The 17,793-nt window shown below is 43.8% G+C and overlaps 1 protein-coding gene across 5 annotated transcripts in view; it reads right to left on the bottom strand.

Annotated features, from left to right (window-relative positions):
- tbc1d32 (TBC1 domain family, member 32) overlaps positions 1–17,793 on the bottom strand; it is a 411,412-nt gene that overhangs the window by 312,446 nt on the left and 81,173 nt on the right. For all 5 annotated transcript variants that reach the window (XM_078542168.1, XM_078542171.1, XM_078542172.1 and 2 more), the window contains 2 exons: positions 3,167–3,238; positions 2,650–2,775 (listed from right to left, as the gene is read on the bottom strand). In XM_078542168.1, the coding sequence (XP_078398294.1) occupies positions 2,650–2,775; positions 3,167–3,238 (198 nt within the window). The remainder of the gene's footprint in view (positions 1–2,649; positions 2,776–3,166; positions 3,239–17,793) is intronic.

Raw genomic sequence — 17,793 nt, 5'->3', positions numbered from 1 at the left:
TTGTTTTATAATGCTCCTGTGTAGCACCTTGGATGTTTCATTATATTAAAAGGTGCTACATAAATATGTTGTTGTTACATCAAATAATTTCTCCATATCAGAGGGGAAACGGTCTTTCCTCATCCTCGAGTGCCCTTCCGAAGATTTACTTTATGAATGCAAGAAAGTGTGGCCAGGAATACACATTTTTGCCAAAAATCCAAGTTTTTAATATTTAAGTATTGCTGGAAAAACTTTTTCATCTTGCACTCATCAGGACACTTCACAAGAATACCAACATAAGGGGAAAACAACAATTTATAGTGCATGTGAAGAGTGCTGATTGGTTGGCAAGTGGACTCTGGTAGAGGTGTTGCCATAGAGACTGCACCAGTGATGGTGACTGACAGTTAACTGCCAAGCATTGTTTGAAATTTAAACCAGGCAGCTTGACCCTGACTGGTCAAGGCATTGCCCTGAGGAATGAACCAGCGAATGGCTGTCACTTATTTTGTTTAGCTGAAACAGGTGCAATGTGTGTACATGTTCTTTCTGTCTGCAAAGAACAGGGCTCTGTGTATTAATCTATGTAGCTTCCAGTACACGCAAATGAGCCACACTGCGAGCCCGACTGAATCTTAAATTGGTTGTCAGCGTAATTCTTAGCACGGCAAGGATTATTTAGCAAATGTTGTCCAATCACAGAATTACTTCTAATGTTGGACACTGTGTTTTGAGTTTTGCAAGCAAGGGCTGGTTGGGTACCGTCTGTACCTTGCCCGTTGCAAACGGCGGCTGGGGCATGCTGTTTGATACGATCTGCCAGTCTTTGGGGCGTACAGTCTACATACCTAGCATCACACTGGCACTGAAATTCATTTATCGCATTACTCATTTGTGTGATAAGCAGAATGTCTTTTTGGCTTGACAGCAGCATCCTGCTAGTGGTGAATACCACTCGTGTTGCTACTGCATAGTAGCAGCGTGAAACTGCTAGCTTCACCTGTTGCTCAAATTTTTGATACCTTGCCCTTCCAGGGTAATCTGAAGTAGACTTGGCACTTTTCAGGGCTGAAAGTGACAGCCTTAGGCCCGTTCATGAGTTTGCATGATATACAGCGCAAAATGATCTGATCAGGGTAGCCATTATCCTGCAGGATGCCTTTGACGCGCCTTATTTCAGCATCAAGCTTGCATGGTGAGCAAGTGGCTCGGGCACTATTTACAAGGTTGCCGATAAAACCAATCTTATAGCGTATACTGACCAACAAAGGTAGGCTTGAGGTAAACTGTGTAGAGAAACCCTTGTCAAATTTCTCAACTAGGATGTCAAGGAAGGGAAGTTCATTTGACTGCTCCATTTCAAAGGTGAATTTGAATGCAAGATGGAGCCCATTAAGACAAATAAGGAAATTATTACATGCAGCTGCCGATTTAAATATAGCAAAATTATCATCCATATATTGGAAATATTCAAGGGGTAGGATGTTTGGTGTCATTCCATCAAAGACACGTTTCTCATGGAACCCAACAAAGATGTCTGCAACAGTTGAGTTTAGAGGGGATCCCATGGAAACACCACTTCTTTGGGCATACATGGCATCATTAAAACTGAACTTAACTGCATGAGTTGCCGAGTTCAGGAGAATCAGAATACTGATTCACACAATGGTTGCTAGCTAGCTGTTTCACACTGCTACTATGCAATAGCAACATGAGTGTATTCGCCACTAACAGGATGCTGCCATCAAGCCAAAAAGACGTTCTGCCTATCACACAAATGAGTAACGTGGTATGTGAATTTCAGTACCAGTGTGATGCTAGGTATGTAAGCCATACCTCCCAAAGACTGACGGATCGTCTCAAACAGTATGTCCAAGCCACTGTTCGCAACAGACAAGGTACAGACCCTACCCAACCAGCCCATGCTTGCAAAACTCAAAACACAGTATCCAACTTTTGACGTGATTCCACGATTATACAACATTTGCTAAATAATCCTCAGCATGCTAAGAATTACGCTGACAACCAACTTAAGATTGTCAGTCAGGCTCGCAGTGTGGTGCACTTATATGTGCTGGAAGCTACATATATTAATGCACAGGGCCCTGTTTTTGCAGACAGAAAGAACATGTACACACATTGTGTCTGCTTCAGCTAAACAAAATAAGTGGCAGCCATTTACTGACTCATTCCTCAGGGCAATGTCTTGACCAGAGTCAAGCTGCCTGGTTTAAATTTCAAACAATGCTTGGCAGTTAACTATCAGTCACCATCACTGGTGCAGTCTCCATGGCAACACCTCTACCAGAGTCTACTTGCCAAACAATCAGCACTCTCTTAACGTGCAGAATAAATTGTTGTTTTCCCCTTCTATTGGCATTCAACCGAAGTGTCTTGATGAGTACAAGATAAAAAGCTTCGACATGTCTCTTTTTTCAGCAGTACTCAAGTTCTGTACTACTAAACGACTGTTTTTGCCATTTGAATTACATAAGCAGGAGGATTGCATCCCTAATAGATTCCAAATTATCTTAGCAAATGTATGGCAAAGAGAGAGTTACTTATAATTAAACATTTTTGTTTATTGATCAAGTCTTACTGAATTCTAAATCTAATAGTTGCTTATCAATGCTTCGTAAATTGAAGTGTCTATTTTTGATTAATTACACTCAATGTAGAGTCCGGATCTGAAAGAGCCGCTGCAAGGTGCTTGCGGAGAGTAGCCCAGCAGTCACAATTTAATACATCGGATGGAGGAGCACAACAGAGAGTCTGCAAAGCCTCCCGTCGAACCTAAAAAAAGGAACTTCAATCAATTTCTGATAAAAATGTATTAGAAATTCTAACCATTAAAGACAAAGCACATCAATATTAAAAATAGTGTGTATATATTAATGATTAAGATATTAAGATCTCCAGTAGTGTTACATATGTTTACATGGGCAACTGAAAGGCTGTGTAAATTGAGAATAAAGGGAGTTTGCTAAGAAAAGGCAGTTTTCCCAGTGCTATAAAATTGAACTGTTCACTTTGCTATTTGTTTTCTTGTTTGCTGAAGCCAGACGAAACATTCATTTCTGTAATTTATTCTTCACCTGCCACTACAACAAAAAAATACTCAAGAAACACTGACATCTGCAATAATATGGTGTACATCTAATAATTCCCACATAAGAACTCTTACCTCCTTTGGTTGGCTAGGATCCATTCTTCCTACTATAATCTGTAACTGTTCCTGATTCATAAATGTGTAGCTCTGCAATGAAATATTAAATCATACTTATTGATTTTCTATTATGTACAGACTTTTTAAAGGCTTTAATGAACAAGTGCTTATCCACTACACATGATGTGAAAAAGTCTTCCATACAACATGGAAACCACTGGTTCATACACCAATTAGGCCTTACTGTTGCTTTGCTTACATTGTAAATTATCCTCTGAAGTTGTTAGAAAATTCTGCTACCTCAGGTCCATGGTGACAGACAATCTGACCTTTGATGCAGAACTTGATGCACACATAGGGAAAGCGGCTGCCACCTTTGGCTGACTCATGAAACACGCATGAAATAACATCAAGCTGACCCTTAGGATCGAGCTGATGGTTTATAAGACCTGTGTTCTCAGCACTTTTCCTATGGCTGTGAAACATGGACTACTTATAGCTATCGAGAAAAAAAGCTCAAAAATTTCCATCTTCACTGTCTGCAGGACAGGATATGCTGACAGGATGAAATCACAAATACGGCAATCCTCTCAAAGGCAGAGCTCCCAAGTTTGTGAGCATGCATCAAACAGAGGTGGCTTCGCTGGCTCAGGCTTGTCCACAGGATGGAAGACAGTCGCATACCCGAGAACTTTCTGTATGGTAAGGTAGCTGGAATCAGACAACCAGCTGGACGCCCAAAGCTCCGTTTCAAGGATGCTTGCAAGTATGACATGAGGGCCATTAACATCAATTGTCAAACTTGGGAGTCATTCGCTGACAACAGAGGAAAATGGTGACACCTCCTGTGGGCTGACATGCACCACCAGAATGACCAGTGGCAACAAATGCCAACACCGAAAACAACCACCTGCAATGACACCTGATAGTTGTGGCAGAACCTGCCTCTCAAGAATTGGCCTCTTCAGCCATCAGGAAAGGTGCACCATAAGACACCTCATCTGTTTGTTTGCTGCTTGTCCATCATTGTTTGTAAATGAAAGGATACTAAATACAAAAAAATTTTATAACAGTTGCTCAATAAGAATCTAGCCAATACATTATTTGGCATCAATGTAGTATCAGGATTTAATATTCATTATTTAAAAAATAAATACATATATAATAAATACATTTTCTGAAACTAGAATATATTGCACTAGGATCATGCAATCTGGCTACCAGGTACCTACAATTCACTTAAATTAGTACCTGAAATATTTTCCTGTTTTCTCAGTGACAAAGATTTCTAATGCACAAAATAGGGATTTCAACATTTTTAAAATCTAGATTTCACTATAAAATTATTATATGAATAGTCTTTGGTGTCTTTTACTGCTTCCAATATCATTTTAATTTTAAGTAAAAGGCTCCAAGCCTTTCCAAAAAGCCCAGATTTCAACCATTTTGGCCAGAGTTGAGACTCAAAGATAAATTCGAATCATGCAGTTTGAGCACAAGCAGTGTACCTAATTTTCCCAGATGTATCAGTCACCACTAGGAATGGGGTAATCCTCTAACATCTGGAACTCTCTGCCCAGTAGCTCGTCAACAAATAATTTTCAAGAACAAGAGAGCAACTTTCAAAAACTCTGAAGTAATATTGATAATGGGCCAGAAATTGTGGCAATGGAGCATCTCTCAGCAAACTACATTAATTGACCTTTTTAATCTTACTGTTCACATTGCACTATAATTGCACTGCAAATTGCTCAAAGTCTAAACAATAATGATGCAGTGATATCAATTCTGTTTCTGGAATTTCATGAATGTCATGTCTAACAGTCAATCTGCTTAACCAATGAAAGAAAAGGGTAGAGGAAGAAACAGATGATATTAATTTCAGAATTAGTGTCAAATTAAATAAAGAAAGAGGCATAAAGAGAGAGATGAAAGAGACAGAAAGGAAAAGGAAGGAAACAATTGAAAAGAGCAAGCAGAAGACGAGGACAATGTAACTCAGCTATGTGGAATCATTATATTGATCCTTCAGGAGTTAATGAACAAATAACAGGATAGGTGTGCAAAGTTTAAAAAGATTCTTGACATATGAAATATAGAATCTGCAGCCACCATCCATCATTATTAGCAGTGGAACTGCTTTCATAGAAACACAGGAATTGCAAGGTGAGAAAAGACCATATATAATTCTGAAATAAAAAAAGAAAATGCTGGAGATACTACTGAATCTGTTATTTTTTCAGATTTTCAGCATCCACAATATTTTGCTTTACACCCATATACTTCTCGTTCTAACATCCTGGTAAATGCATGACACAATGACAATGGAGTTGTTGACTAAACATAACAATCAATTTCTATCAATTAGTCTATAATAGACTCAAATGACAAGGAAGACCCCGCAGTAGAGCGTTTTGGGAATTATAGGTTCAAAATCACCTTTTGCTTCTCAAATATGCTAAACATAACAAATCATGTCTTAAAATTACTCATATACTGTATTCAAAAATGTTATTTTCTAAAATAATCGGTCCAATTTGCATTTGAGTGTCAAAAGAGCTGAAAATCATGGGCCTCAAGGTTGCACATCATGTCAGAACCATAAATCACACCATTAGCAGGGTCCTTATGACATTAATTACCAGTCCTAAATGACTGAGGCAAGATTAATTTGTACTGTCATAAATTCAGCCATTTCATGACACACCATAAACTTAATGGAGAGTCTCACTGCAAGATGGTAACTTGTTCGATTTTGTCAAGGCTACCAACAGAGACTAACAAGGCTAACAAATCTCCCAGCAATTTGTAGAGAACTGGAACGCGTGGCACATATCTACTTTGCTGCAAATTGATGCATTTATGAACAAATAATGGCAAACACTATTTTTCTCATAATTACAGGCCCATTGGATTTTTTTAAAAAAAAGAGAATGTTAATCAGAGTCACAGAGAGAGAGAGAGACAGAGAGAGAGAGAGCACGAGCGAGCAAGATAGGCACAAATACACAGAAAGATACACAAGGCAACTTCTTTTTTTCATTTCAGGTGATAGGTCACTAGCTTTGGCACCCACCTGTGGGAAAAATGAGTGGAAGTGGATGGGGGGTTAAAGATGAGTTAAGTGGCCATGGAGCAAAGGGAAGAGAAGGATACAGCAGTTGAGCAGGTCAAAGAAGAAGGACTAGGGGAAGAAAGCAGCAAGTAGGGTATTTAGTAGAAAGAGTGAGGGGTAGCAGTCATGAAGGAAATGAGGGGATGTGGGGAAACTTGAATGATTGGGGAGGAAATGGAAAGGGACATACTGAAGCCAGATTTTCCCTACAAACATCAGCCCAAATTTGCAACTTGCAGCCCTCAGTGGCTCCTTTTCCCACATCACCATGCCAAACAACAACAACCTGCATTTATATAGTGCCATTAATGTGGTAAAACGTCCCATGATGTTTTGTAGAGCATTATCAAACAAGATGACACCAAGCCACATGAGATATTAGGACAGATAAAAGCTTAGTCAGAAAGGTAGGTTTTAAGGACTACCTGTACCTTAAAGAAGGACAGCACAGTAGAGAGGCAGAGGTGTACAGGGAGCAATTATTTTTAAAAATCTCATTTAGGAATTTTAGCTGCAAATCAGGGGGTGAAAGGGAGAGAGGAACTTGGTGAAATTGAAATCACCAGGGAAATGTTACTGAGCAAACTGATGGATCTGCGGGCTGGCAAGTCTCCAGGTCCCAAATGGGCTACATCCTAGGGTCTTAAAAAAGGTGGCTCATAAGATAGCTGATGCACTGGTGTTAATTTTCCAAAATTCACAAGATTCTGGCAAGCTTCCATCAGACTGGAAAGTAGCAAATATAACCTCGCTATTCAAGGGAGGTAAAAAAAAACAGGAAGCTATAGGCCAGTTAGTTTGATGCCTGTCATGGGAAATTTGTCAGAATTGATCATTAAGGAGGTTATAGCTGGGCACTTAGAAGAGCTCAAGGCAATCAGGAAGAGTCAGCATGGTTTTGTGAAAGAAAAATCATGTTTAACCAATTTATTGGAGTTTTTTGAAGGAGTAACATGCGTGTTGGATAAAGGGGAGCCTACAGAAGTACTATACTTGGATTTCCAGAAGGCATTTGATACACAAAGGTTATTATGGAAAATAAAAGCACATGGTGTAATGGGTAATGTATTAGCATGGATAGAAGATTGGCTAGCTGGCAGAAAGCAGAAGGTATGCATAAATTAGTCTTTTTCAGATTGACAGGATGTGACGAGTGAAGTCCTACAGGGGTCTGTGCTGGGGCCTCAACTTTTTACGATTCACATCAATGACTTAGATGAGGGGCATAAAAACATAGTAGCTAAATTTGCAGATGACACAAAGATAAGTAGGAAATTATGTTGTGAAGAGGACATGAGGAGGCTGCAGATGGATATAGATAGGTTGAGTGAGTGGGCAAAGGTCTGGCAAAATGTGAAGTTGTTCACTTTGGCAGTAAGAACAAAAAAGCAGCGTAATACGTAACTGGAGAACGGCTGCATAATTATGAGGTGCAGAGGGATCTAGGTGTTCTAGTATGAGTCAGAAAAAGTTAGTATGCAGGTACAGCAAGTAATTAAGGAGGTTAATGGAACGTTATCCTTTATTAGGAGAGGGATTGAACATAAAAGTAAGGTTGTTGTGCTTCAGCTATTCAGGGCATTGGTGAGACCGCACCTCAAATACTTCTGTGTAGTTTTGGTCTCCTTATTTAAGGATGTAAATGCATTGGAGGCAGTTCAAAGAAGGTTTACTAGATTGATACCTGGAATGAGTAGGTTGCCTTATGAGGAAAGATTGGACAGACTAGGCTTGTTTCCACTGGAGTTTAGAAGAGTGAGGGGTAATTTGATTTAAGTATACAAGATCCTAAACTGCCTTGACAAGGTGGATGTCGAAAGGATGTTTACTCTTGTAGGTGAGTCCAGGACCAGGAGGCACAGTTTTAAAATTAGGGCTTGCCCTTTTAGGGCAGAGATGAGGAGAAATTTTTATCTCTCAAGAGGGTTGTGCGACTTTGGAGTTCTCTGCCTCAGAAGGTGGTGGAGGCCGGGTCATTGACTAGTTTAAAGGTAGAGGTAGATAAATTCTTGTTAAGCAAGGGAATCAAAGGTTATCGGGGGTAGATGGGAATGTAGAAGTCGAAACACAAGCCATGATCTTACTGAATGGCGGAGCAGGCTCGAGGGGCCAAATGGTCTATTCCTGTTCCTATTTCTTATGTTCTTATGATTCTTCCATCCTGGCTTTTCAGTGACTTTGTCATCATTACCATATTCTGAAATTTGAACTGATCAGGTATTCAAAGGACATGTTTTGTCCTAGGTGGCTGCAAATTGACTGCACGATTTATTGTGTGGCCGCAACGCTGAATCACACTCTAATCACAGCCAGATAATGCTCGTTTCTGACTTTCTTCCTCAGAGGTATAGCTTAGGGCCCAGATAAATGGAAGCCACTCATCCAAAAAGAAATGTGTTATGGTGCTGCATGCAGGGAGTCAAGTCCAACAGTTGTATTTTGGTCAAGTAGCATTACATCACAGAGGGATAATTAGGCCAAGGTCTGTGAGGGAAAAAGTAGCCGGGTAAGAAGAAAAGAGATGGGGAGAGAGACTGAAGTGGGAAAGACTGAGGACAAAGGAGAGAGAAAGTGGAGTGTGGGGGTGAGGGTGAGGGAGAGAGTTCCATGGAAATTACAACTCAAAAACAGACACTCCATGTTGCTGTTCATTCTCCATATACCTAGTATTTCTATACCCCTTTATACCCCCTTCTTTAATCTTCCTACTAAATCTATTTAAAATGTTGACATGCAGTCTGCCTTAAATATGTTACATTTAATCTTATATCATGTCCTTTCATTCTAGATCCCTCAAACACTAGAAAGAGTCTGTGTTTAGTTATTCTGTCTCAATTCTTCACAATTTTGAACATCACTAATTGCCCTATAGCCTTACAAAAAAAGAAAATAATGCAGATGTCGGAAATCTGATATAAAAACCAAGAATGCTAGAAATACTCAGGAGGTTTAGTTGCATCAGTGGAGACAGAAACAGAGTTAACATTTCAGGCCAATGACATGAAACATTAACTCTGTTCCTCTCTTCACAGGTGCTGCCAGACCGGAGTATTTCCAACCCATAACCTTCTCTGTTTGAACAAAAACAGCACCATTTTTTCAATCTTTTTGTATTTGCATTCCCTCATACCAGGCACCATTTCAGTAAATTTGTGCTGTACCCTCTCTATTGCTTCGTGTAGAATGTGTACTCCTAACTGTGGCGTTCCTAGGATTTAATGTAGATTCATTGTGGGGGATGGAAAGCTAGGAAAAAGGGAGGATAGAACAGGAAACGTGTTGGGAACATCTAATCACAATGTACAAAATACTACTCGGTGGGTGGTGGGAGGGGGTGTGGTTGTGGGATAGGATCCAATTCACTGCAAATCAGTTCAGTAGGAGATGCCAACATAAAATTCTGATTTGTCTTCCTTATTCCTCAACCAAGGACTCCCCCTCCAACTACCCCAAGCCGTCCCCCAACCTCTACAGCAGGGCTCTTGACTGTTTGCAACTCATTTCCCGCACTTCTGCTCTCGATTCTTCCCCCCCCTCCCAGAATCATGATAAGGTTTCCACTTGTCCTCATCCTCCACCCCACCAATCTCCCATAAACAACAGATCATCCTCTACCATTTCCACTACCTCAAGCATGATGGCACCACCAAATGCATCTTCCCCTACCCTCACATCATTCCGAAGGAAACTATTCTCTCTGCAACACCCTGGACCACACCTCAAATCACCCCCAAATCCCCACCTGCTTCCGACAGCGCCACCCATGCAAGCACAGGAGATGCAATATTTGTCCTGTTATCTTCTCTTTTCTCACCATTCAAGGCCCCAAACACTCCTAGGTGAAGCAGCGATTTGCGTGCTTTTTTTCAATTCAGTACACTGTATTGGCTGCTCACAATGCAGTCTTCTATACACTGGGGAGACCAAACATAGATTGGGTGACCACTTTGCAGAAAACCTCCGTTCTCCACCTGGCTCTCACACTAACCCCTCTGTCCTCAGCCTACTGCAGTGAGCCAATGAAGCTCAGCGCAAGCTCAAGGAAGAATATCTCATCTTTCAATCAGGCACTTTACAGCCTTCTGGACTGAACACAGAGTTCAACAATTTCAGTCCGAAATCTCTGCCTCAATTTTGTTTTCTTTTCTCTGCATATTTAATCCTATTCTTAGAGCTGTCTGGCCAAAGCAGTACAGGATTGTGATTCAGCTATGTTTACTATATAAATCAGAGACAGTAGAAATCATAGATTTATTCTTTTTGGGAAGATAGAACAATTAGGAATTGTTAAAGTTCAAACAAACTGATCAACATCAATTGGCCAATGGTCACAATGTTACGTTATGCCCTTTTTACTAATTAAAGCACATGCGCTATCTTCATAGTACTCGTGCAATATCAATTGGCTGTTGTGTGCTACTTACTGTCTTAATATTTATATTTAATATAGGCTTTGTTTCCTGAAAAGCTTTAATGGATAGCCTTGTACGAATGGGCAAACTCTGCCTTTAGTGCCAGTTATTCCTCCAAGCGGTGCTATAATAGGAGTTTCCAATGTCAAGGATATCACACCATTCCAGTCCCCAACCCTCTCATACACATATAAGCATGCCTACACACCCCTTTGTCTCATTCACCATGACAAAAATATATTGGTAGGGCTTTAAATATTCCAAGCACGTTTTTCCTCCAAAGCATGCCCTCCACTACTCTTCTCTCATTGGCTGCTTAGTCTTCCTGCATCCCTCCTCTCTCCCCAACCCATTCTTTGCTCGGCCCTGAAGCTACTCTTCCTATTCCCTTCCCTTATCCTCTTCCTCTAGCCTTATTTGACCTGAATGTATCATCAGGTCTTGATTCCCTATTTTCATTGCAACAGAGGGCTGCTACATAGCTGAACATGTTTGCATATATTCTTTAATTAAAATTATGACTGTTATAGATAGTCCAAGAAGTGCATTCTCTCAGGACTAAGAAAACTTTATGAGAAAGCCCATGAAAAGTTCAGCTGGTGTTCTTTTAAGAAATGGAGAAGGGGGGAGGCAATGGTGTAGTGGTAACATCACTGGACTAGTAATCCAGAGGCCCAGGTTATTGCTCTGGGAACATGGGTTCAAATCCCACCACGGCAGCTGGTGGAATTTAAATTTGGTTAGTAAATCTGGAATTTTAAAAAAAACAAGCTAGTCTCAGTAATAGGGACCACAAAACCACTGTCGACTGTTGTAAAAGCTCATCTGGTTCACTAATGTCCTGGAGGGAAGGCCATCCTTACCTGGCTTAACCTACATGGTCTGGCCTACAAGTACTCCAGACCCACAGCGGCAAGCCCAGCTCTGTTGATCCTACAAAGTCCTCCTTATCAACATCTGGGGGCTTGGGAGAGCTGGCCCACAGACTAGTTCAGCAACAGCCTGACATTGTCTGTAATGTATGACTCCATGAGTATAATTATGTTCCATCACCATCCCTGGGTATGGCCTGTCCTGCCAACAGGAGAGATCCACCAGAGGTGGCAATACAACGGTACACAGTCAGGAGGGATTTGCCAAGGGAGTTCTCAACATTGACTCTGGATCCCATTAAGTCTCATGACATCAGGTCAGACGTGGTAATCAGCAGGAGGTTTCCTTGCCCACCCCCACCACCCCCCCAAGCTGACGAATCAGTATTTCTCCATATTGAACACAACTTAGAGGAAGGGTAACAAGGGCACAGAATGTATTCTGGGAGGGGGATATCAATGCCCATCACCAAGAGTAACTTCGTAGCACCATTACTGACCAAGCCCTAAAGGACTAAACTGGGTCTGCAGCATATGGTAAGGGAACCAAGAGGGAAAAACCTACCTCACCTCACCCTCACCAACCTACCAGCCGCAGATGCATCTGTCCAGGACAGTGCTGGTAGGAGTGACCACCGCACAATTCTTGTGGAGACAACGTCCCGTCTTCACATTAAGGATACCCTTCATCATGTTGTGTGACACTACCACTGTGCTAAATAGGATAGATTTAGAACAGATATAGTAACTCAGGACTGGGCACCTATGAGGCACTGTGGGCTATCAGCAGCAGCAGAATTGTATACAACCACAATCTGTAACCTCATGGTCCGGCATACCCCCACTCTACCATTACTATTAAACCAGGGGATCAACCCTAATTCAATGAAGAGTGCAGGAGGGCATGCCAGGAGCAGCACCAGGCATACCTAAAAATGAAGCTTCATCACAGATCTATTTGCATGCCAAACAACAAAAGCAGCATGGGTAGACAGAGCTAAACAATCCCCCAACCAACGGATCAGATCTAAGCTCTGCAAATCTGCCACATCATAAATGGTGGTGGACAATTAAACAACTAACTGAATGAGGAGGCTCCACAAATATCCCCATCCTCAATGATGGGGGAGCCCAGCACATCTGTGCTAAAGACGAGGCTGAAGCATTTGCAACAATCTTCAGCCAGGAGTGCCGACTGGATGATCCATCTTGGCCTCCTCCTGAAGCCTCTAGCATCATAGGTGCCAGTCTTCAGCCAATTTGGTTCACTCTACGCAACATCAATAAACGGCTGAAGGCACGTGATACTGCAAGGGCTATGGGCCCTGACAACATTCCAGCAACAATACTGAAGGACTTGTGCTCCAAAACTAGCCGTGCCCTTAGCAAAGCTGTTCCAGCTCTGCCATCCAACCAGCTATGTGGAAAAACTGCCCAGGTATGTCCTGTCCACAAAAAGCAGGACAAATCCAACCTGATCAATTACCGCCCCATCAGTCTACTCTCTATCAACAACAAAGTGATGGAAGAGGTCGGCGACCGTGCTACCAGGCAAGAATTACTCAGCAATAATCTGCTCACTGATGCTCAGCTTGGGTTCTGCTAGGACTACTCAGCCCGTGACCTCATTACAGCCTTAATCCAAGTACGGACAAGAGAGTTGATTGCAAGAGGTGAGGTGAGAGAGTGACTGCATCAAGGCAGCATTTGACTAAGCATGGCATCAAGGAGCCATAGGAAAGCTAGAGTCAATGGGAATCAGGGAAAACTCTCCACTGGTTGGAGTCATATCTGGCACAAAGGAAGATGATTCTGGTTGTTGTGAGGTCAATCATCTCAGTCCCAGGACATCACAGCAAATAGCTCTTCAGGGTAGTGTCCTAGGTCCAACCATCTTCAGCTGCTTCATCAATGGCCTTCCCTTCATCATAAGGTCAGAAGTGGGGATGTTCATTTATGATTGCACAATGTTCAGCATGATATGCGACTCCTCAGATACTGAGGCACTCCATGCCCACATGCAGCAAGGCCTGGACAACATTCAGGCTTGGGCTGATAAATGACAAGTAACATTCACGTCACACAAGTGCCGGGCAATGACCATCTGCAACAAGAGAGAATCCAAACATCTCCCTTGACATTCAATGGCATTACCATTGCTGAATCCCCCACTATCAACATCTCAGGGGTTACAATTGACCTAAACTCAACTAGACCAGCCATATAAATACCTTGGCTACAAGAGGAGGTCAGAGGCTGGGAATTCTGCAGAGAGTAACTCACCACCTGACTCCCCAAAACCTGTCCACCATCTACAAGACATAAGTCAGGAACATGATGGAATACTCTCCACTAGCCTTATTGAGTGCAGCTCCAACAGCACTCAAGCAGCTCGATCCCATCCAGGACAAAGCAGCCCACTTGATTGACACCCTATTCACCGCCTTCAACATCCACTCACTCCGCCACCAAGCACAGTGGCAGCAGTGTGTGACACATATAAGATGTACTGCAGCAGCTCGCTAAGGCTCTTTCCACAGCACCTTCCAGGTCCACAACCTCTACCACCTAGAAGGACAAGGGGGCAGCCAATGCATGGGAACACCACCATCTATAAGTTCCCATCCAAGCCACACACCACATGGACTTACGACATTGGAGGGACGGCGATATAGTCCCAAGATCAAAATCCTGGAACTCCCTTAACAGCACTGTGGATGTACCTACACCACATGGACTGCAGTAGTTCAAGAAGGCAGCTCACAACCACCTTCTCAAGGGCAATTGGGGATGGGCAATAAAAATGCTGGTCTAGCCAACGAGGTCAAAATCCCATGAAAGAATGAAAAAACACTATTTAGGTGGGAAAATGAAGCATTCCTAACATGTAACTCTGGGACTGCCAGCTACCATGCACAACCTGCCCGTTTCTCATGCCATTGGAAATTACTAATGATTGCAATTTTCTTTTTCAACACTACAGCACCTTTATATCAATTACAGTAATGAAGCTTGTCGATTCCAGCAGAAAGTTCAGTAACAGCCAAGTATACCATTCACAAAAGCATGTGGTGCATGGCTAGCTCTCATACTGAATCAGCAGAGGCAGTAGTCTGTCCCAGCTCCTTTAGGACCTCCGCACGACACCTAACTTCAACTTCATAATTCTTGTTACTGAGCAATGTGAGGCAACAAAACAATTCCGCAAATATGCTGGCTTTGAGAGTTTGCCAAGAGTCACTGATTGCACCAGCTGATTGCTATTTGGCTCTTTGTACACAACGCTGTGCCCAACATAATGGATTTTGAACTCAATCTCTTGCTGGTTTGCAGCCATAATAGAATAATGCAGTGGAACGTCCCATTTCCTATTATTGTCTTCATCTCTCCCTTCCTTATTTGAAGGGAAGCTAGTGCAGTAACATGTCTAATGGAGAGACCAAGGATATGCTTTGTAGCCAATGGTCAAGGTACCTTTGCACCAACATGAACAGAAGCATGGCATAGGTACAATTGAATTCATGGGCAGAATTTTCTGCCTGTCCGGCGCGGACCCAATTGGCGCCCGTGATCAGGTCCATGCCGCCATTTTACGCGGAAGGGCCAATTAAGGCCTGCGCAGCATATTTGCTGATTCCCGTGGACAGCGGGAGTGTGCAGGCAGCGGCGGGCGTGCAAAGACCGCCGGGTCTAATGGCGACCCGGCAATCTGTTTAAAGGAAGGCCTGGCATCCTCCTGTAGGCTGTTCACAATGGCCACTTCGAGGTCACACCGAGGGGGTCGGCTGAGCAGGGCACGCTGGAGGGAAGGGCAGAGGAGCAGGCCAGGCTGCAGGGTCTGCCACAGGAGCAGGGCAGGCTGCAGGATAGGCCAATGCACCCTTCGCTTTTGAGATGAATGCCTTGCTGCCCTCCTTGAGAAGGTGGCAGCACAGCGAGAGGTGTTGGTCCCCCAGAATGGGAGAAGGAGGCCCCCCCCACATGACCAAACGTGCCTGGGAGGAGGTGGCGGAGGTGGTTAGCTCCCACGAGGTGGTGCGGCGCACCTGGATCCAGTGCCATAAGCACGTCAACAATCTGTTGCGCTCTGGAAGGGCAAGTACCAAGCTGGCATTAGGCATTTAACCCAGCAGGTAGCCTTAGCCTTTGAGGGCGCTCCCCCACCCCCCAAGTCTTACTGTCGTGACTGCATTGAATCATGTTGGGCATTTTGCCTACGCTAGGTGGACAAGCAGATAGTACCCATGCTTAGATCAGCCTCAGTGGTTCATGAGGCGATGAGTTCTCACCCGCACCATGTGTTGCTCTTAGTCACATATGACTAGTCTGGGGGCAACCTGCAGGAGGTGCAGCTAGGCACATATTCAGAACTCCAACACATGTCCTATTCACAGTGATGAGATGGTGGAAGGGGAGCCTCAAGGTGTTGTGGCCAAGAACCATCTGCTGCCCTCGACGCGGCACGTAGTTGCGCTTCCTTGCTATGAGAGCAAAGACTGTGTGTTTCCTAAAGTGATGTACGCAATATGTGTCCAAGGTGGCTGTTGGGGGGGTTGGGAGCAGGCTTACTATCTTTGTATGACTGATTAGCTGTAGTGGGGAGAGGAGGCACTGGAGGCCTGATATGGGGCCACTGTGTTTGGGGTGCGGCATGCGCGTACAGAGTCCATGTGCAAATTGCTGCAAAGAATGGTGTGTCCTCTTTCTCAGGAGAAGAATGATCATAATGCATCGGAGCGTTTGAGGACTGGAGGCGGCCAGGCTCACCTCATGATGTTAAGCTGCTTCGAACAGGAGGCCCTGGAGCTTGAGAGGCACCATGCACCCAGGTTAACTGGTGCCGGTGAGGCTGGGGTGGCACGGTCAGGTATTTGAGGCCAAAAGTGAGATCCGCAACGTCCTCCCAACATCCATAGCACTGATGATTGTTTAATTTGTTATTGTTGCAACATTGTTTGGTCACAGAGTGATAGGGTTAGAGGTGTGGAACATAGAAAAAGGTCCTTCGGCCCTTCGAGGATGCGCGCGTCAAACACGTTCCTTAAGTCTACGAATCCCATTTTTCAGCACTATGCCCATGGCCTTGTATGCCATGGCATTGCAACTGCACATCCAAATACTTATTACATGTTAGGAGGGTTTCTGCGTCCACCAGCCTTTCAGGCAGTGCGTTCCACATTCCCAATACTCTGTGTGTGCAAAGGTTGCTCATCACATCACCCTTTCAACCTCATGCCCCTTACCTTAAATCAATGTCACCTGGTTACTGATCCCTCCGCCAAGGGGAAAAGTTCCTTTCTGTCGACCCTATCTATGCCCCCTCATAAGTTTATACACTTCAATCATGTCACCCTTCAATCTCCTCTGCTCCAGGGGAAATAACCCCAGTCTATGCTATCTCTCTTCTTAAGTCAAACTCTCCAGGCCAGCCAGCATCCTATTCAACGACCTCTGCACTCTGTCCATTCCAATCACATCCCTCCTGTGAAGCGCATTTCAGAATCGCACACAGAAGTATAGCTGTGGCCAAGGCCGTGTTTTCTGCACTTGGAACATTACCTCCCTGCTCCTATATTCTATGCCTCAGCTAATAAAGGCAAGTATGGCATTTGCCTTCTTAAACACCTTATGTACCTGTCCCACTGCCTTAAGGGATCTGTCAACATGTGCAGCAAGGTTCCTCTGATCCTCCTTATTTTCCACGGTCCTACCGTTCATCGTGTATTCCTGTGCCTTGTTTGTCCTGCCCAAGTGCATAACCTCACACTTATCCACATTACATTCCATTTGACATTCATCAGCCCATCTGACCAGCCCGTCTACATCCACCTGTAATGCAAGGCTATCCTCCTCACTATTTGCCACCCCACCAATGTTCGTGTCCATTGGTTCTGGAAGGTTGAGCGCATAATGAGCCAGGGGGAAAGGGATGAAGTGTGTCACTGTGTGCACGCTAACTGATCCACTGTCCTTGTTGTTCATTTCAGCATCACCAGAGCATGGCCACCAGGAAGAGCTGCAGATGCCTCCTCTCACACCGGAGGGCCCTCAAGTGTCACCTGCGTCACACCATTTCTGCGAGGCAGGCACCAGCGCAAGTACTAGCACCTCGGTGGGCACTGGAACATCGGCTAGTGTCCCGGGGCACAGTGGAGAGGGCACTTCACATTCGCTGGAGGAGCTGGCAGAGACAGAGAGTGCCGATGGCACCAGCAGAGGGCTGTAGGGGACCAGGCACATGCTCAG

Source organism: Cetorhinus maximus, chromosome 5, assembly GCF_964194155.1.
Source record: "Cetorhinus maximus chromosome 5, sCetMax3.hap1.1, whole genome shotgun sequence".
NCBI lineage: Eukaryota > Metazoa > Chordata > Chondrichthyes > Lamniformes > Cetorhinidae > Cetorhinus > Cetorhinus maximus.
This window is presented reverse-complemented; position numbering and strand designations above follow the sequence as displayed.